Source organism: Mustela putorius, unplaced genomic scaffold (assembly GCF_011764305.1).
Source record: "Mustela putorius furo isolate JIRA1106 unplaced genomic scaffold, ASM1176430v1.1 tig00000788_pilon_pilon_pilon, whole genome shotgun sequence".
In the NCBI taxonomy this organism is placed as follows: Eukaryota; Metazoa; Chordata; class Mammalia; order Carnivora; family Mustelidae; genus Mustela; species Mustela putorius.
The window spans coordinates 9,776,196-9,797,308 of NW_025421481.1; the positions used below are offsets into that span (position 1 = coordinate 9,776,196).

Consider the following 21,113-nt stretch of genomic DNA (forward strand, 5'->3'; position numbering starts at 1 on the left):
CTGCAGTGGCCTAGCCAAGATACTCTGAACAGAACTAAGCTGGCAAGAATGGAACATAGATGAGAGCTCCAAGTTAATTAATAGGCAGAATTCATAGGACAGTTTTTTGGCTTATGTGTTAAAATCAATCACCAAATAAGAGTAGATAGGATGAAAAATGAAGAGGGCCAAGTGAACCAACACTTAAGGGGCAGGCTGAGAGGTAGGAGGAGAACCATGTCACTGTGGTGGACATGGTGAGACCCATGTCCTTTCCCCCTTCTTCTTGTATGCCTCTATACAAGCTAAAAATTGTATTTCCACACTCTCTTGCAGATGGATTTCTAGATGTGTATTAAGCCCCATTCATTAGATGTACTCATGTGCGATTTGGAAGATGGTAATACGGGAAAACCGTTGTCTTGCTTTGGCAAGCAAGATCATGGAGAAGGTGGGTTTTCCTATAGCAACACTGTATTATCTAGCTGCTAGCATCACAGATCCCAAGACACAATTGTGGCAGCTCCCTGGTTCTAAACTCACAGCTTTAGTGCACTATTCCTGAGCCCCACAACACCAGTGGGGGTTACTAGGCCACACCTTCCTGATATGGAGAGGCAGCACCTCCCCTGGGTGATTGGCTGGTGTTCTGGGAACAACTGGAGATGGCCACTTCTCCTCTTTTGGTGATTTTGTAATTTCATACTTAGAAAAAGGCTAGGGAGTTTTCTGTTTCTTACAATTGAGAACAACATTCAAAGAAAATGTGTTCAATATGAGGGAGTGGTAATAGGATGAGCCTTTCAGAGAAGTCAAGCAAATGAGAAATAAAAAGCATCCACTGGATTTGTCTTATGAGGATCAACAGTGACTTCAGCAAGAATCATTTCAGGGTACAGGTTGAATTGGAAACCTGCTTATAGTGAGCTAAGGAACAGATATATGAAATGTAGAAATTCTTGTGCAATTGTTGGCATTTGCCCACGCTTCAAATTTGTAGAGTATGAGAAAGAGGAATGGGTGCCCCAAACCTGTACTTTAGGCCCCTGCTCTCAGCCTTTCCTAGACCAGTTAACTTCTTATGTGTCAAACCACTTAACTTCTCAGCCTGCACTGGGGAAGCTTTCTGAAGCCCGGATGGTGGTGGCAATAGTCCAGATTCTTCTTCTTCCTCATTGTGGCAGATTTTGTAACATTCCTGTGGTTTGTTTTATGGTGGCTTTAGAAGGGAGCAATTTGGCAAGCTTGCATCAAGGTGACAGGATTTCTTGTAGGTGGAGCCTAAGTCTTATCTCCCTCTATTCTGCTACATCCTTCTGGAGTGCCACTCCTTCCCATAATTCCCTTGCCTCCCCTACTCAGTGTATGTGAGAGGGCCCTTACTGGTTTCTGTCTTAGATGAGGAAGATAAATCTACACCCCTTGATCCCAGCCTCTATAGCTTCTCTCGCCTGGAATGGGATAATCTTCAGCCCTGAACTTGTCAAAGGTACTTGGTAGTGTTAAACTGGTGATCATTTTTAAGTTATTTAATATAAAACTATTTAGAAATCATGCTCTTAGCAATGTCCACAATAGTTAAACTATGGAAAGAACCTAGATGTCCATCAACAGATGAATGGATAAAGAAGATGTGCTATATATACACAATGGAATACTATGCAGCCATCAAAAGAAATGAAATCTTGCCATTTGCAACAATGTAGATGGAACTAGAGGGTATTATGCTTAGTGAAACAAGTCAATCGGAGAAAGACAACTATCATATGATCTCTCTGATATGAGGAAGTGGAGATGCAACATGGGGGGTTTGGGGGGTAGGTAAAGAATAAATGAAACAAAATGGGATCGGGAGGGAGACAAATCATAAGTGACTCTTAATCTCACAAAACAAGCTGAGGTTTGCTGGGGGGAGGGGGGCTGGGAGAGGCAAGTGGGGTTATGGACATTGGGGAGGGTATATGCTATGGTGAGTGCTGTGAAGTGTGTAAACCTGGCGATTCACAGACCTGTACCCCTGGAGATAAAAATACATTATATGTTTATAAAAAATATATAAAAATTTAATTAAGAAAAGAAATCATGCTCTTCAGGGTGCCTGGGTGGCTCAGTTTGTTAAGCGTCTGCCTTTGGCTCAGGTAATGGTCTCGGGGTCCTGAGATGGAGCCCAGTATCAGGCTGTCTGCTCAGCAGAAAGCCTGCTTCTCTGTCTCTCCCTCTGCCTGCTGTTCCACCTGCTTGTGCTCTCTTGTGATAAAAAATAAATAAAATCTTCAAAAAATAATAAATTTTAAAAAGAAATGATGCTCTTTATAATATATGTAAATTGATCAAAGTGTGCTTGTAGTCATTGTTTTCTAATATTTAAAAAATTGCTTCTTTTTCATATGCATGGTCTTTAGCTTCTAGGGAAAGTGGTGTCACAAAATTCCTTTGATGTTCATAGAATTTGTTAAGTATGAGGCAAAAAAGTACATGATGAAACAGCCTGTGCTATTTGACTCCACTTTTGATCAAAGGAAAATATATTCTTATATATGTATTTTAAGACTGGAAGGATGTATGCCCAATTTTTTTATATTGAATACATTGCTTTTGAAATAAAAAATATCTTTGAAATGTGTAAAATCCTTACAAAGATGAAACAGTATGAGTAATATTAGCAAAGAAAATCAATCAGAAAAAAATTATTACAGTTCTGAAAGTTTGACAGTATAATGTGATCATTTCTGTAATGAGACCTACACTTTCCAAAGACTTAGAATGAGGCCACCTTCTCCAAAGGGCATGTAAGACTTCTTGTGTTAACTTTTTTTAGTAGAGATTGATATATTTATCTCTCACATTCACAAATAGCAGAAAATTCAACAGAGTCCCTTTTTGTAACTTCTCTAAATAACTCCTACAATCAGCGATTTTCCCAGACATGCCCTCCCTCCAAAATAAATGTTCAAGGTTGTGCAAGCAAGGATAATTTTCTCAACTGTGACAAATTATTCCTTTTTCAAATCTTCCTGAAAGATGTTCTTTTGTTTTTTAGATGTTTTGAATGTTCTTTGAGCAGTATTTCCAAAGAAGAATGTTAGGGCATGACCTTTCAAAGGAGATTTTTTTGGTTGTTTAATTTCTATTAATTTGTTTAACTTGTTGTTTTAATTTCTTTGTTGTTTAATATCACATGAATAGTTGATGAGCTAACTCTAGCTTTCTAAAACACCAACAATTGTTAATTAGTATACTCTTGAGTTTTCTACTCTTGAAGCTGTATTCAGAGTTCGTTGGCTGATGTCTGACACTTTGGGGAATTATTTTCTCTGTCAAACATTTCTTGCTATCTGGTCTCTTTGTGCCCTGACAGGAAAAGCATGCAGTCTTCCAGTCCTTTGCCCTTCATAGGCTCCTCAACCTACCTAATATGTTTGCAAATTAGGCTAATCTTGAAGATTAAAAAAATGAGTTGGGAAAATGTATTTAAGATGAAATGAGTGATATGAATCCAGCTCAACCAAAAAAGCTCAGATGAAAAAGCTCAAATGAAATAGAAATGCTACCTTGTGTGATACATAATCTATCCAAAGCATGTATAATTGAATGAAACAAAAATAGTAGTAATCTGGAAGTACCTATTGCTCCCTCTTCTTCCTTTTTGAGTCTGATTATAGATAGAGATAAGGAGGGGCACCTGGGTGGTTCAGTGGGTTAAGCCTCTGCCTTCGGCTCAGGTCATGATCTCAGAGCCCTGGGATCAAGTCCCATATCAGGCTCTCTGGAGCCTCCTTCCTCCTCTCTCTCTCTCTCTGCCTGCCTCTCTGCCTACTTGTGATCTCTCTCTGCCAAATAAATAAATAAAATCTAAAAAATGAAAAAAGAAAGAAAGAAAGAAATAGAGATAAGGAGGCAAGTAGAAATAAAGGCATTTATTTAAAAAAATTTTAATTGAAGTATAGTTGACATACAATATTATGTTAGTTTCAGGTATACAACATAGTGATTTGACAATTGTATACATTACTAAATGCTCATCATAAGTGTAGTTACCATTCATCACCATATAAAGTTATTATAGTATTACTGACTGTATTTCCTATGCTGTATCTTCCATCCCTGTGACTTATTTATTTATAACTGGAGGCTTCTATCTCTTGATCACTGTGACCTAAATCAAGAGATTAATTACTGAAAGGATAGGCATCACCAGAAGAGTTGTATTGGAAAAGCTGGACTGTAGATAGTTTGGACCTGAAACTCCCTAAACCCTTCCTCTAAATTGAAGAAAACCAGTTACTTTACCCATCAGAGTGCAAACTGGGAAACTTGAACAGGGGGAGACATGACTGTTGGTTGTCTTGTCATACAGGGATGGGATATACAAGGCAGACCACATACAAAGTGGTCAGAGAAGGCAGTTGGTGGGGCCCAATGAGGAAACATGGTCCAACATGGCAGAATTTCATCTGCTCCTCCCGGGGTGTGGAGAGGCACATAGAAAAAAGGCACCACTTTCTGATGTCTTCCCTATTTGTTTCAGAGTCTTTCTGTCAGACTACTTCCACAAAATCTTTTTCATTTTTGGTCATAACAACTGCCTGAACAGCATATTATCTTTAAGAAGGTTGAAAAGGTGCCACTTTGGAAAATTTGGTCAGGTTAAGTGATTATCATCCACTCTTCCATAAGCTGAATTGTGTATTTCTTTGTGAAGAGAAATGAAGGGATGGAAGAAGACAGACGTGCTCACCCTCATAAGATATTTTTGAAGAAAAGTAAGGAAGGACCCTTCTTTCATGGAAATCTGAGGATATAGAGATAAGATTTTTCCTTAATAAAAATAAATAAACAAACAAAAACCCACCAAAAAAAAAAAAAAAGGCTGGCTGAGCTTCCAAGACAATTAAAGAATAGATAATCTTTTCAACAAATGATTCTGGGAAAACTGGATATCCACATGGAAAAGAATGGAATTAGATCTTGTCCTTAAACTGCAGACCTAAATGTTGAGCTAAAACTATAAAACTCTTAGGAAAAAACATAACTTTAAATCTTCCTGATCTTGGATTAGACATGGTTTCTTGGATACCACACCAAAAAAAGCACAAGTAAAAAATAAATTAATAAATAAATTGGACTTGATAAAAATTTAAAACACTTATGCTACAAACAATACCATCAAGCAAGTGAAAAAATAATTCACAAATGGAAGAAAATGTTTGTAAATCATATGTCTGTTAAGAAACTTGTATCCAGAATATATAAAGAACTCTTACAACTCAATAATACAAAGATAAAGAACCTATTTTTTTAATGGGGAAAAGATCTGAATAGACATGGGTCCAAAGAAGGTATATAAATGGCCAATTAACCTACAAAAAGATACTCAACAAAATTAGCCAGCAGGAAAACTCACATTAAAATTACAATGAAATACCCCTTCACACCCATTAGAATGGCTAAAATTAAAAAGACTAAAAGTAACAATTGTTGGTGAGCATATGGAGAAATTTGAACTCTTATTCCTCACTGCTTATGGAAATGTAAAATGGTACAGCCACTTTGGAAAACAGCCTGGCAGTTATTCAAAAAGTTAAACATAGCGATGCCTGGGTGGCTCAGTTGATTAAGTGTCTACCTTCAGCTCAGGTCATGACCCCAGAATCCTGGGGTCAAGTCCCATATTGGAGTCCTTGCTCACTGGCTCACTGGTTCTCCCTTTGCCTGCCTCTCTCTCTCTCTCTCTCTCTCTCTCTCACTCTCACTCTAACAAATAAATAAATAAAATCTTTTTTTTTTTTAGAGTTAAACATGGAGTTACCCTATGACTCACCAATTCCACTCCTCCATAAAGAAATGAAAACATGTCTATGTAAAAACTTGTATATAACAGCATATTTCATCATCTTATGAATGGATAAAGAAAATGTGTTCTATTCATATAGTGGAATGGTATTCATCCATAAAAATGATTGAAGTTCTGATATATGCTGCAAAATGAATGAATCTTGAAAACACTATGCTAAATGAAAAGGCAAGTCACAAAAGATGACAGATTGTATGATTCTGTCTATATGAAATGTCCAAAACAGACAAATCTTTAGAGGCAGAGGGTAGGTTAGAGGTTGCCTAAGGCTGAAGGGCCAGGAAGAAATAGAGATGACTGCTAAGGGACAGTCACCACTGCTTGGGACAGGTACAGGGGGTGGGGTGGGAGGAGAACAAGAAGTATTCTAAAATCAGATTGTGGAAGTGATTGGACAATTCTGTGCCACTCTGTGAATATACTAAAAACCATTGAATTCTATACTCAGATTCATTGTCTGATATGTGAGTTCTAGCTCAATAAAACTGTTTTTTTTTTTTTAAGTCTTTCTGGACACCTTTACTTCCATCTATATAACAGAAGAAACTTTCTTAGAAACTTTTTTACTGAAAAACACCTAGAACGGAATACATTATAACTAATACAAATTTTAATGTGTTACCAAGTTCACAAGAAAGTAGGGGATATTGTCTTATTATTTAATAATCCATACATGTGAAATAAAATTATAGTGAACACAAGATAATGAAAACATCAAAATTAAAATAGGGAAAACAATTTCCCTTGTTGGGAGGAAAAGTGAAGAGGGGTGTAAGAGAGCTAAAGTTTAATTGTATTGATACTGTTCTGTTTATGGGTAGTGGGTACATGACTGTTCCTTTTATTATTCTGAATACTTTGTTCCCTAAATTTTATTTTATTTTTTATATACTTTTTAAAGGTTTTATTTATTTATTTGAGAGAGAGAGTGAAAAAGAGCACAAGAGGGGAGAAGGTCAGAGGGTGAAGCAGACTCCCCGCGGAGCAGGGAGCCCGATGCGGGACTCAATCCCAGAACTCCGGGATCATGACCTGAGCTGAAGGCAGTCATTCAACAAACTGAGCCACCCAGGTGCCCCCTAAATTTTATTTTTTAAAGATTTTATTTATTTACTTGAGCGAGCGAGAGAGAAAGAGAGAAAGGAGAAGGGGAAGGAGAAACAGACTTCCCACTGATCAGAGAGCCTGACACAGGCTTCAGTCCCAGAATCCTGAGATCATGACCTGAGCTGAAGGCAAGCACTCAACCAACTGAGCCACACAGCTGTCTCTAAGAAAATACCCAGGTCAGACTTCCGTTAATTTAAATCACTTCATAGAACTATGAATTTCAACAATAGTGGACCCAAAGCAGCAGCTATACATCATTTCCAAAAAATGCTTCAGGGAATACGATCAATTTAACCATGTCAGAATTAAAATTTTTGAGATACCAGAAAGAAGATGAAAAGGCAAGCCACAGAAAGGTAAAAAATATTTATAATATATATATCTGACAAAGAATTTGTATCCAGAGCTTAAAAAGAACTACAACTCAATAAAAAACCCAATTAAAAATGTGCAACAGATTTGAACAGACATTTGGCAAAATAAGGTATGGGTGACCAAAAAGCACACAGAAAGATGTTCAACATCTCTAGTCATCAGGTAAATAGAAATTATAACTATAATGAGTTAATACCAAATGCTTCTTAGAATGGCAATAAATGAAAGGATAATAATACCACATGTTAGGAAGGCCATAAAACAATGAGAACTAACTTTCTTTCTTTCTGCATTGTAATTGATGATTTTGTCCTAAAATTCTTTTTTATAAATTTTTATTTAAATTCAGTTAATTAACATATAATGTATTATTAGTTTCAAAGGTAGAGGTCAGTGATTCATCAGTCTTATATAATACCCTGTGCTCATTACATCAAATGTCCTCCTTAATGTCCATTACCCAGTTACTCTGTCCTGCCACCTCCCTCCCTTCCAGCAACCCTCAGTTTGTTTCCTGTAGTTAAGAGTCTCTCATGGTTTTTCTCCCTCTCTGATTTCATCTTGTTTTATTTTTGCCTCTCTTCCTCTATGATCCTCTGTTGTTTCTTAAATTCCACATGTAAGTAAGATCATAAAATAATTGTCTTTCTCTGATTGACTTATTTTGCTTAGCATAGTACCCTCTAGTTCCATCCACATCTTTGCAAATTGCAAGATTTCATTTTTGATGGCTGAGTAGTATTCCATGCATATGTATGTAAATACCACATCTTCTTTACCAGTTCATCTGTCAGTGGACATCTGAGCCCTTTCCATAGTTTGGCCATTGTGGACATTTCTGCTATAAACATTGGGGAACAGGTGTCTCTTCAGATCAATACATTTGTATCTTTGGGGTAAAAACCCAGTAGTAGCAATTGCTGGGTCATAGGGTAGCTCTATTTTCAACTTTTTGAGGAACCTCCATACTGTTTTCCAGGTGGCTGCACCAGGTTGCATTCCCACCAACAGTATAGGAGGATCCCCTTTCTCTACATCCTCGTCAACATCTGTCATATCCTCACTTGTTAATTTTAGCCATTCTAACTGGTGTGAGATGGTGTATCATTGTGGTTTCAATTTGTATTTCCCTGACGCCCAGTAATGTTGAGCATTTTTTCATGTCTGTTGGCCATTTGGTTGTCTTCTTTGTAGAAATGTCTATTCATGTCTTTGGCCCATTTATTTATTTATTTGCAGAGGGGGAGAGAGAGCACACAAGTAGGCAGAGTGGCAGGCAGAGGAAAAGGGAGAAGCAGACTCCACACTGAGCAAGGAGCCTGATGCAGGGCTGGATGCCAGGACCCCGGAATTGTGGCCTGAGCCAAAGGCAGATGCTTAACTGACTGAGCCACCCAGGCACACTGTTTTTTGCCCATTTCTTGATTGGATTATTTGTTCTTTGGATGTTGAGCTTGATAAGTTCATTATAGATTTGGAATACTAGCCCTCTATCTGATATGTCATTTACACATATCTTCTCCCATTCTCTCAGTTGTCTTTTGGTTTTGTCGACTGCTTCCTTTGCTGTGCAAAAAGCTTTTATTTTGATGTAGTCCCAATAGTTCATTTTTGCCTTTCTTTCCCTTGCCTTTGGAGTTATTGCCTGTGGGGTGCCTGGGTGGCTCAGTCATTAGGCATCTGCCTTCCACTCAGGTCAAGATCCAAGTATCCTGGTGGTGAGCTCCATGTTGGGCTCCCTGCTCAGAGGGGAGCCTGCTTCTCCTTCTCCAGCTCCCCCCTTCTTGTCTTTCCTCTCCCACTGTCTCTCTCTGTCAAATAAATAAATAAAATCTAAAAAAAGAAAAAAAAAGAAGTTACTTCCTGTGTTCTCCTCTAGGATTTTGATGGAATTCTGTCTCACATTTAGGTCTTTTATTGATTTGAGTCTGTTTTTGTGTATGGTGTAAGGAAATGGTCCAGTTTCATTCTTCTGCATGTGGCTATAATTTTCCTAACACCATTTGTTGAAAAGACTATCTTTTTCCCATTGGACATTCTTTCCTGCTTTGTTGAAGATTAGTTGACCATAAAGTTGAGTGTCCATTTCTGAGTTCTCTATTCTGTTCCATTGATCTATGTGTATTTTTTTCTGCCAGTACTATACTATCTTGATGACAGCTCTGGTTTTGTTTTTGTTTTTAAAGATTTTATTTATTTGGGAGAGAGAGACCATGAGAGGAGAGAGGTTAGCAGGGGAAGCAGACTCCCTGCAGAGCAGAGAGCCCGATGCAGGACTTGATCCTGGGACTCCAGGATCATGACCCAAGCTGAAGGCAGTCGCTTAACCAACTGAGCCACCCAGGCACCCTTGATGACAGCTTCGTAATAGAGCTTGAAGTCCATAACGGTGGTGCCACCAAATTGGTGAGAATTTGGTTTTCTTTTTAACATTCCTTTGGCTGTTGAGGTCTTTTCTGGTTCCATACAAATTTTAGGATTATTTATTCCAGCTCTGTGAAAAATGTTGATAGTATTTTAACAGGGATTGCCTTGAATGTATAAATTGCTCTAGGTAGCATGATATTTTAACAATGTTTGCTCTTCTAATCCATGAGCATGGAACGTTTTTCCATTTCTTTGTGTCTTCCTCAATTTCTTTCATGAGTGTTCTTTAGTTTTCTGAGTACAGATCCTTTGCCTCTTTGGTTAGTTTTATTCCTAGGTATCTTATGGTTTTGTATGCAACTGTAAATGGGATCAACTCCTTAATTTCTCTTTCTTCTGTCTCATTGTTGGTGTATAAGAATGCAACTGATTTCTGTGCATTGGTTTCATATCCTATCATTTTACTGAATCGCTGTATGAATTCTAGCAATTTTAGGGTGGAGTCTTTTGGGTTTTCTACATAAAATATCATGTCATCTGTAAAGAGTGGGAGTTTGGCTTCTTCTTTGCTGATTTGGATGCCTTTTATTTCTTTTTGTTGTCTGATTGCTGAGGCTAGGACTTCTACTACTATGTTGAACAACAGTGGTGACAGTGGACATCTCTGCCATGTCCCTGACTTTAGGGGAAGAGCTCTCGGTTTTTCCTCATTGAGTATGATATTTGCTAAGGGCTTTTCATAATTGGCTTTTATGATATTGAAGTATGTACCCTCTTATCTCTGCGCTTTGAAACTTTTTAATCAAGAAAGGATGCTGTACTTTGTCAAATGCTTTTCCTGCATCTATCAAGAAGATCATATGGTTCTTGTCCTTTCTTTTATTAATGTAGTATATCACATTGATTGATTAGTGGATGTTGAAAGACCCTTGCAGCCCAGAAATAAGTCCCACTTGGTTGTGGTGAATAACTCTTTTAATGTACTGTTGAATCCTATTGGGTAATATCTTGGTGAGAATTTTTGCATCCATGTTCACCAGGATATTGGTCTGTAATTCCCCTTTTTGGTGGGGTATTTGTCTGGTTTGGGGATCAAGGTTATGCTGGCCTCATAGAATGAGTTTGGAAGTTTCCCTTCCATTTCTATTTTTTGAAACCACTTCAGAAGAATAGGTATTAGCTCTTCTTTAAATGTTTGGTAGAATTCCTCTGGGAGCTTTCCAGCCCTGGGCTCCAGTTTGTTGGGAGATTTTTTTATTACTGCTCTAATTTCCTTGGTGGTTATAGGTCTGTTCAGGTTTTCTATTTCTTCTTGTTTCAGTTTTGGTAGTTTATACATCTCTATGAATGCATCCATTTCTTCCAGATTGCCTAATTTGTTGGCATATAGTTGCTCATAATATGTTCTTATAATCATTTGTATTTCTTCAATATTAGTTGGGATGTCTCCTCTTTTTTTCATGATTTTATTTATTTGGATCCTTTCTCTTTTCTTTTTGGTAAGTCTGGCCAGGGGTTTATCGATCTTATTAATTTTTCAAAAAGAACCAACTCCTAGTTCGTTGATCTGTTCTGTTATTCTTTTGGATTCTATTTCATTGATTTCTGCTCTAAACTTTACTAATTCTCTTCTCCTGCTGGGTTTAGACTTTACTTGCTGTTCTTTCTCCAACTCCATTACATGTAAGGTTAGCTTGTATATTTGAGAACTTTCTTGTTTCTTGAGAAAGGCTTTTATCACTATACATTTCCCTCTCAGGACACCTTTGCTGCAACCCAAAGATTTTGAACAGTTGTGTTTTCATTTTCACTTGTTTCCATGAATTTTTTAAATTCTTCTTTAATTTCCTGGTTGATCCATTCATTCTTAAGTAGGATGCTCTTTAGCCTCCATGCATCTGAGTTACTTCCAATTTTTCTCTTGTGACTGAGGTCCAGTTTCAAAGCATTGTGGTCCGAAAATAAGCAGGGAATGATCCCAATCTTTTGGAAAGGTAGCAGTTGAGATTTGATTTATGACCCAGAATGTGATCTATTCTGGAGACTATTCCATGTACACTCAAGGAGAATGTGTATTCTGTTGCTTTAGGATAGGATGCTCTGAATATATCTGTGAAGTCCATCTGGTCCAGTGTATTGTTCAAAAGCCTTTTTTCCTTATTGCTCTTCTGCTTAGATGATCTGTCCATTGCAGTGAGGGGGTGTTAAAGCCCCTTACTATTACTATATTATTAGTGATGTGTTTCTTTGATTTTGTTATTAGTTTGTTTACATGTATTTGGCTGCTGCCATGTTAGGGGCATAAATATTTACAATTGTTAGACCTTCTTGTTGGAAGACCCTTTAATTATGATATAGTGTCCTTTCTCATCTCTTATTATAGTCTTTAATTTAAAATTTAAATTGTATGATATAAGGATTACCACTCCAGTTTTCTTTTGATGCCCATTAGCTTGATAAATTGTTTTCCACCCCCTCACTTTAACTCTGGAGCTAAACTTGGGGCTTAAAATGAGCCTGTTATACACAGAATATCAATGGATCTTTGTTTTTTATCCAATCCGATACCCTGTGTCTTTTGATTGGGGCATTTAGCCGAATTTATAGTAATTATTGAAAGATACAACTTTACTGCCATTCTATGAACTTTATAAAGTCAGTTTCTATATACTGTCTCTATTCCTTTCTGGTCTGTTACTTTGGGGCTCTCTCTTCACTTAAAGGATCCCTTTTAATATTTCTTGCAGGGCTAGTTTAGTGATCACAAATCCTTTTACTGTTTATCCTGGAAGCTTTTTATTTCTCCTTCTATTATGAATGACATCCTAGCTAGATGAAGTATTCTTGGCTGCATACTTTTCTCATTTCGCACATTGAATATATCATGCCAGTCCTTTCTGGCCTGCCAGGTCTCTGTAGATAGGTCTGCTGCCAGTCTAATGTTTCTCTCCTTGTAGTTTATGGACCTTTTGTCCTGAGCTGCATTCACGATTTTCGCTTTGTCTCTGAGATTTGCAAATTTTACTATTAGATGACAGGGTGTTGACCTATTTTTATTGATTTTGATAGGACTCTATGCCTATTTCCTTCCCCAGAATAGGGAAGTTCTCTGCTATAATTATAAATATACCTTCTACCCCCATCTCTCTTTACTCTTCTTCTGGGTTCCCAATTATTCTAATATTGTTTTGCTTTATGGTATCACTTATCTCTTAAATTCTCCCCTCATGATCCAGTAGTTGTTTATTTCTCTTTTTCTCAGATTCTTTAGTCTCCATCATTTTGTCTTCCGGATCTCTAATTCTCTCTTCTGCCTCATTTATCCTAGCAGTTAGAGCCTCCATTTTTTTATTGCATCTCATTAATAGCCTTTTTAATATTGACTTCATTAGATTTTAGTTATTTTATTTCTCCAGAAAGGGATTCTCTAGTGTCTCCTCTGCTTTTTCTCAAGCCCAGCTAATATCTTTATAATTGTTTTTCTAAACTCTAGTTCCAACATCTTACTTACATTCATACTGACTAGGTCCCTGGCAGTCAGTATTGCCTCTTGTTCTCTTTTTTGAAGTGAGTTTTTCCATCTTGTCATTATGTCCAGAGAAGAATAGATGAATGAGAGAATAAAACACTAAAAGGGCACCAATGATTCCAGAGAAACATACACTAAGCAAATCAAAAGAGACCCCCCCAAAAAAAATTAAAAAGAGAGAGAGAGAATATAATCAGAGAGGTGAAGAGAACAGAGCAATACACTGGATCCTGTGTGTATTTTGGTCTGTTTGTTAGAAAACTAGATCCCGGGAGCCTGGGTGGCTCAGTGGGTTAAGCCACTGCCTTCAGCTCAGGTCATGATCTCAGGGTCCTGGGATCGAGTTCCGCATGGGGCTCTCTGCTCGGCAGGGAGCCTGCTTCTCTCTCTCTCTCTCTGCCTGCCTCTCCATCTACTTGTGATCTCTGCCAATAAATAAATAAATAAAATTAAAAAAAGAAAACTAGATCCCAAAATTGTAAAGAAAGAAAAACTTATATAAGTACAAAAACAAAATTAAATACAATGAAAGGATAGAATGTAACTGTAAAAATGAAAATTAAAAGACAAAAGAAAAGAAAAGGAAATATAAACTGACAGGTGAAGAGAACAGAGCCATACAGGTGTATTTTGGTCTGTTAGAAGACACTGCATCCCAAAATCATAATGAAAGAAAAAGTTATATATAGTTATATACATACAAAAATAAATATAATGAAAGGATAGAATGTAACTGTAAAAAGGAAAATTTTAAAAGATTTTAAACAAGAGATAAAATAAGAAATTGGTTGAAGAAGGAAAGAGAAAAAAATTAAAACTGAAAGACTAATCATCGGGCAGAAACCATGTATTCTAGATCTGTTTTTCTCTAGAGCTAGAGTTTTACAGTTCTCTGTGATGGGTATATTGTTCTTAGCTGGATGTTCTTGCTGATCTTCTGAGGGAGGGTCCTGTTATATTGATGCTCAAGTGTTTTGCCTGGGGCAGAATTGTACCACCCTTGCCAGGGATAGCCAAATAAGTAGTTCTGTGTGGCTTTTGTTGCCTGAAGGCTTTCCTTGCAGCTTTAGAGGATGAGAATGAAAATGGTGGCCTCCCAATCTCCAGCCCCAGAACAGAAAGCTCAAGGCCCTATTCCTCAGTGCACCCTCAGGGAAAAGCAGTTGATCACTCCTGTCTCCCTGGTCTCTGTGCCACTCCCACCGGGGGAGGAAGGGGTCTCCCTACAGTTCTGCCACTCTCTGAGCCCCTGTTCTGTGACCAGTAACCTGACCAAGCCAGGGTTTGTGGTAAATGGCAATTGAGCTGAGAGCCCAATCCTGGGCTTGCTGATTGCAGCCAGCTTCCTCGCTTCAATGCCTGGGAACTCTGCCCCACTCAGGCACCCGCAGTCTTCCTGTGATCCCAGGGATCCTGAGACCACACTGTCCCACCTAGGATTCTGTCCCACTGTGCCACCTGAGCACCTTTCAGGTAGAGATACCCCTCACCAGTGAGCAGACATCTAAAAGTTCTGATTTTATGCTTCACTACTATGCCATTTTCTGATGCCAGCTTATGGAGGTTCCCTCCCCTACAGTTTATCTTCCAATATAGCACCTCAGATTCACTTCTCCATACCTCCTACCTTACAGAAAGTGGTCACTTTTGTTCTATTTATACAATTGCATCTATTTTCTTAGATCTCCAGTTGAGTTCACAGATGTTCAGAATGATTTGATAGCTATCTAGCTGAATTCCTTGGACCAGACAATACTGAAGTCTCCTACTCCTCTGCTGTCTTAGACTATCTAGGACTCTCAGTCACAATTTTCATACACTGCTGGAAGAAATCTAAAATGGTACAACCAATATGGAAAATTTTAGCACTTTATAAAATTAAAGTTATACCTACCATGTAACCCAGCAATTCCATTCCTAGGTATTTATTTACTCAAGGAGAGTCACCTATTTTCACACAAAGACTTCTACATGAATGTTCATAGCATCTTTATTCATAATTTAAAAAAACTGGAAACCATCCAAACATGCATCAGCTGGTTGCTGGTACATATATACAATGCAAAATCACTAATAGAAAGGAATGAGCCACTGCTACACAAAAACAGATGAGTCTTAAAATCATGCTGAGCAAAAGAAGCCAAACATGAAAGAGCAGCCACTATATTATTCCAGTTATGTGAAACTCAAAGATCTTTTGGAGTCCAGGGGGGGTTGCTTGCAAAGGGGAAGGAGAGAAATTTGGAAGATGTTGGAACTGCTCTGGATTTTGATTGTGGTGTTCACAGGGGTATACATTTGTCAAAACTCATCAAAAACATACTTAATGAGTGCTGTTTATTACATGTAAATTATACCAAAAAGGTTGATAAACCATAAAAAAAAAGAAAGAAAGACTTCAAAAAAGAGGCAGGTTCAGCACTGGGTCAAGTAGAAGAAGAGATCTGTAGAAGAGCCACACTTTGAGCATCAAATGGATATGGCAAGGGACATGAATTTGAAAGGACTATGATATGTTGCCAGATCATCTGATTATGAACCCTTTTATTCTTTGAAGTGGTACAGAAAGGGGAAAGCAAGGGGCTTTTTCATGTTATTTTATTCCTTTTTTTTTTTTCACCCATTTGTACTTCTGGCTCAGTCTATTACTTATACAAACTCAAAGAAATAATTTCTATGGAGTATATACTCCTATAGGCGAGGCAGGATGGTTCAAAATTTTTAGGTTCATATATTACCTCTTTGGTAATACATATCTAGTCATTTGAAATAACACTTCTGCTTTTACATTTCCAAAAACTTACTTCTCACAAATGTTGGTCATGCCTGTGAACTATTTAATTTCATCAATTCCATATAGAGTCTTTCCCTGTTAGCAAATTCTGGGTTTTAGCCACTCTTGGAGAATTTTGTCAATTTCATTCTATTAAAAGAAAACATCTAGAGAAATTTGCTTTGGTTGTGAGGAACCAATTCAGTAAACATGTGATGGGGAGAGACTTTCAAAAGCAGGGAGCCAGTGCAGAGAGTTTTGGTATCTAAGAGATTTTTTTGAGTAAAAAAATGCATTCACTTTGGTTTTGAAATAATATTCATTTTAATTGAAGTGACTGATTTAAAAACTCAGTTTGCATTGTTTTAAGGCCACCAAAATCTATTTTATCTATATATTCTACTAAAATAACAATTGTCTTTACCTTTCTTTGATTAATGTTTGATTAACTGAAATTTAACTGACTATATCTTCATAAACAATTAGACTCACATACAACTTAATGAATAATAATCTCATATTTTAAAGTGTATTTATATTTTTAATATATTTTTCTTCCCTTTAAGTACCTCAAATGTATATTTATAATCCTAAGCAAAATATTCTCAAGTTATTAATCTTTATAAAGCAAATAAAAATAAATTGATGGGAATCTCAAGTTCTCTTAAATATTCCAATTATTTTTTTGAACTTAGTTAAATTATCTTAAACCTTAAAACTTAATAATCACAAATTCTAAAATCAGTTGACTCAATTTAAATTGAAAGCCCAAGTGTAATCTCTCAGATTCTCTAATTCCTCAAAACTTCTTTAATATTTCAAACATAGCAAATACACAAGATGATCCCAATGATTCAAAATTCACTCATACACTTTAAAGTTTTAACATTGTCAGATTACTTTATCTCTCTATTTGAATTCTAAATTTTTCTAGGGATTATTTATTTGCCAGATTTTTGAGATTGAGATTCAGAACCCAAGATACATGTTTTTGGGCAGTTTTTATCAACATCTCAGATGGGTTCTCAATCCTTTTCATAGTCATTATAACAGAAGAGTCCAAATCTGAGTCCTTCTGATAGGGTTGATTTTTCCCAGATTCAAATTAAAATCTTAACTTTACATCTGATTTTTGTAGACCACATTTCTTAAAATTCTTGATAATTCACTTCATTAATCTCTTCCTGGGTCATTCAATTCCATACTTTTCTTCAAATTCTTCCTGGGTTCTGTTCATCTCTCATATCTTCAACAGGCTCCGCCATAGCATCCAACTGGATAATGAGTTAAGTATACAATTATGGGGGCGCCTGGGTGGCTCAGTCAATTAAGCCGCTGCCTTTGGCTCAGGTCATGATCTCAGGGTCCTGGGATCGAGTCCCGCATCGGGCTCTCTGCTCAGCAGGGAGCCTGCTTCCCTCTCTCTCTCTCTGCCTGCCTCTCTGTCTACTGTGATCTCTCTCTGTCAAATAAATAAATAAAATCTTTTTAAAAAAAGTATACAGTTATGTACAATTTTATATGTAAATATGAAAATGTCCATGGGATGCCTGGGTGGTTCATGACCTGCCTTCAGCTTAGGTCATGATCCCAGGGTCTTGTGATCAAGCCCTACATCAGGCTTCCTGCTCACTGGGAAGCCTGCTTCTCCCTCTCCCACTTCCCTTGTTTGTGTTCCCTCTCACTGTCCCTCTCTCTCTCTGTAAAATAAATAAATTTTTTTAAATCTTAAAAAAATTTTCCATATAATTATGTCTACTTAATGATTGTATGTAAAACTGAATTATCAGTTTTAGTTACATTTGGTCACATAAGCTCATCCAAACCTGAGTAACCACTCTTTATGCCCAATATTATGAGAAGATCACACATACTGCTCACTGTAACTATATTTTTTATTTATTTTTCTTTTAATATCTTTATTTTATTTTTTCAGTATTCCAAGATTCATTGTTTATGCAATACACCCAATGCTCCATGCAATATGTGCTCTCCTTAATACCCACCGCCTGTATTCATGATGTACTTCTCTTAGAAACTTTCCTCTGCTAAGTAGAAAATCAACATTATGAATGTTAAATTTCCTACTTAATCTTTTGCAACAGTCTGTGCTTATATCTAAATGGCCCTTCTGCTATGTTTTAATTATTTTGATTTTGTTTTAATATAGTTGATATACAATGCTACATTGTTTTGGGGGTACATCATGGTTCAACTTCTCTATACCTTATGCTATGTTCACCACAAGTGTAGCTACCATCTGTTACCATCCAACACTATGACAATATCATTGTCTATATTTCTTATTCTGTGCCTTTTTTCCCCATGACTTATTTATTCCATAACTGGAAGCCTATATCTCCCATTTCTCTTTGCTGACTTTACGCCATTCCCCATGCCCATCTCTCTGGCAACCATAATTTTTTTCTCTGTTATCTATAGGTTTGATTCCACTTTTTGTTTGTTTATTCATTTGTTTTGTTTTTAGATTTCATATATAAGTGAAATCATATGATATTTGTCTTTCTCAGTCTGACTTATTTAACATAGTACCCTCTAGGTCTATTTATGTTGTTGCAGATGGTAAGATCTCATTCTTTTTTATGGCTTCCTAACATCTCATTATGAATATTATCATATCTTTCTTATCCATCCATCTAATGATGGATGTTTAGGTTGCATCCATATTTTGGCTATTGTAAATAATGCTGCAATAAACATAGGGTTGCATATATCTTTTTGAATTAGTGTTTTCATTTCTTTGGGCAAATACCCAGTAGAGAAATTTTGGGATCATATGGTATTTCTAATTTTATTTTATTTTTAAAGATTTTACTTATTTGAGAGAGAGAGCATGAGTGAGAGAGCACAAGCAGGGGAGCAACAGGCAGAGGCAGAGGGAGAAGGAGTCTCCCCACTGAGCAGGAAGCCCGATACAGGGCTCTATCCCAGACCTGGGATCATGAGCTGAGCCAAAGGCAGATACTTAACCATCTGAGCCACCCAGGTGCCCCAGTATTTCTAATTTTAATTGTAATGATTTACCCACCTAGTTTTTCCATACTGTGAGCTCCTTGAGGATAGGGAGCATGGCTTTTTCTTGCCCATTTTTTGTTGTAAAATATACATCACACAAATTTTACCATTTTAACCATTTTTAAATGCATAATCCATGGCATTAAGTATATTCACAAGGGAACATGACTGTTATACATAACCATAGTCTTGGTTTCTGGCACAGTACCTGGCCCATAAATATAACTTATAAATATTTGTTGATTGAAAGAATAAGCAAATAAACAAATGAATGAATTGATGTTTTATAACCGTATAGTAAGTAATCTATATGAATTATAATATTTATATATAATTTCCTGTTTTGAAGCCTTCAAGTTTAACAGACACAATGAAAATAGCTACATTTGATCCTGTAATGGACATAAGCCCTTTCTCTGACATCCCAACAGTTATTAAATTAAGAAGACTACAGAAGAAGGTCAAGCACATCCTATTTCACTGGCTGGATTACTACAGATTTACATTGGGTCAGTTATGGAATCCATTGTATTGCTCCACATAACCTGTTCCCATCATTCAGACTTCCAGAAGATCAATATTTGAATGCCTCTTCCTTCCAAGGTTCCCAAGGTAGTGAGTTTGTAAACTGTAAATCAGTATACATAGAGAGTCTTATCATGGATCCAGGTGATGAGCCGTAGCAAAAAAATCAAAGGAGATGACCTTAATTTCATTTCCTTTTCCTCTTCGGAGAAGATAATCCATTTGATTAATTGTGTTTTCATAAGGAAAGGTGCTTTCATGTTCATATTTTGGATCAGGAAATACTCTTTAAAAAAAAAAGATTTATTTATTTATTTGACAGAGTGAGAGAGAGAGAGATCACAAGTAGGCAGAGAGGAGAGAGAGAGAGAAAGAGAGGGAAGTCGGCCCCCTGCTGAGCAGAGAGTCGTATGTGGGACTCAATTCCAGGACCCTGGGATCATGACCTGAGCTGAGAGGCTTAACCCATTGAGCCACCCAGGCACCCAGAAAATACTCTTATCCCTCATTATTCACTGTAATTAGGTTCTATAAGGTCTCAACAAACACTGAATTAGCCAATATTGAACCACTGCTCCTAGGAGAAATACAGGGTGAGGCTCTTGTGCACCTCTGGTCATAGCATTTTTATCACCCTGTCAATACATAACCATATTTTATGTGTTTCTGTCTGAAGATACCTTATTTAATATATATTGTTGAAACATTAACAGTGAATTCATGGCCAATAGCGCTGTAACTCATGACTGAACAAAGCTTATTTAACTCCTGTGTTTTCTCTATAAGAACCATCACAGTCATCTTGCACTTTGGAATGCTAGACAGCATTCAGTACTATTCTTGCAGTCTATTTTGAACAGCAAAATCACCAACAAAAGGCACAAAAAATGCAAAAGACTTTGGCACTGAAGAGGCCATAGAAAGGATACTTGCTTATAATATGAGTTGGAAGCAAGAAGGCAGAGCATCACCTTGTTCAATGACAACTGGGAAAATGCAAGATGAAACTTAAGTTTTTCATAGCTCCACACATCTACAAGTGACCATGAAAGTGCTGCAGATACTGATTTAGGGTTACAAATAAACTGTAGCTAATAGGCAAATTCACAAGTACACAATCTGCAGATAAGGAGGATTGACTGAAAGCTAAATCCCAAAGAAAAAGCTTCTGAGGAAGCTTTTTTATTATTTATTTATTTATTATTTATTACTTTGAGGAAGTAATTTGCTACTCATGATGGCATACAGTAAAGTATCGCAAAAGATTTGCCACAAATGTTTTACACAGGAACTAAGAAATGGAAATCCTAAGCCCTCAGGACAGTGGCTGGGTGGGGGTGATTGAGCCCCTGGGATAGTTGATTCTACCATCAGTTGACAGGTTCGTTCTGGGATGGTTGATTCTAGTAAGTTTACCACAATGTGCCATACCAACACATCATATTTTCTTTTGTTTATATCAGATTTTCTATGATAAGTATCTATATGTATAAGGGTTGACAGTTTACATTTTTCTAGATGATTAAAAAGAAAAGGCTAGGACGCATTGGTCTATTGCATGGTCA

General features: G+C 37.0%; 1 protein-coding gene across 8 annotated transcripts in view; it reads left to right on the plus strand.

The window, feature by feature from the left end:
- The window catches only part of LOC106003321 (uncharacterized protein C3orf20 homolog), a 122,707-nt gene that overhangs the window by 61,863 nt on the left and 39,731 nt on the right, over positions 1-21,113 (plus strand). For all 8 annotated transcript variants that reach the window (XM_045084823.1, XM_045084824.1, XM_045084825.1 and 5 more), the window contains one exon: positions 19,373-19,532. In XM_045084823.1, coding sequence (XP_044940758.1) covers positions 19,373-19,532 — 160 coding nt within the window. The remainder of the gene's footprint in view (positions 1-19,372; positions 19,533-21,113) is intronic.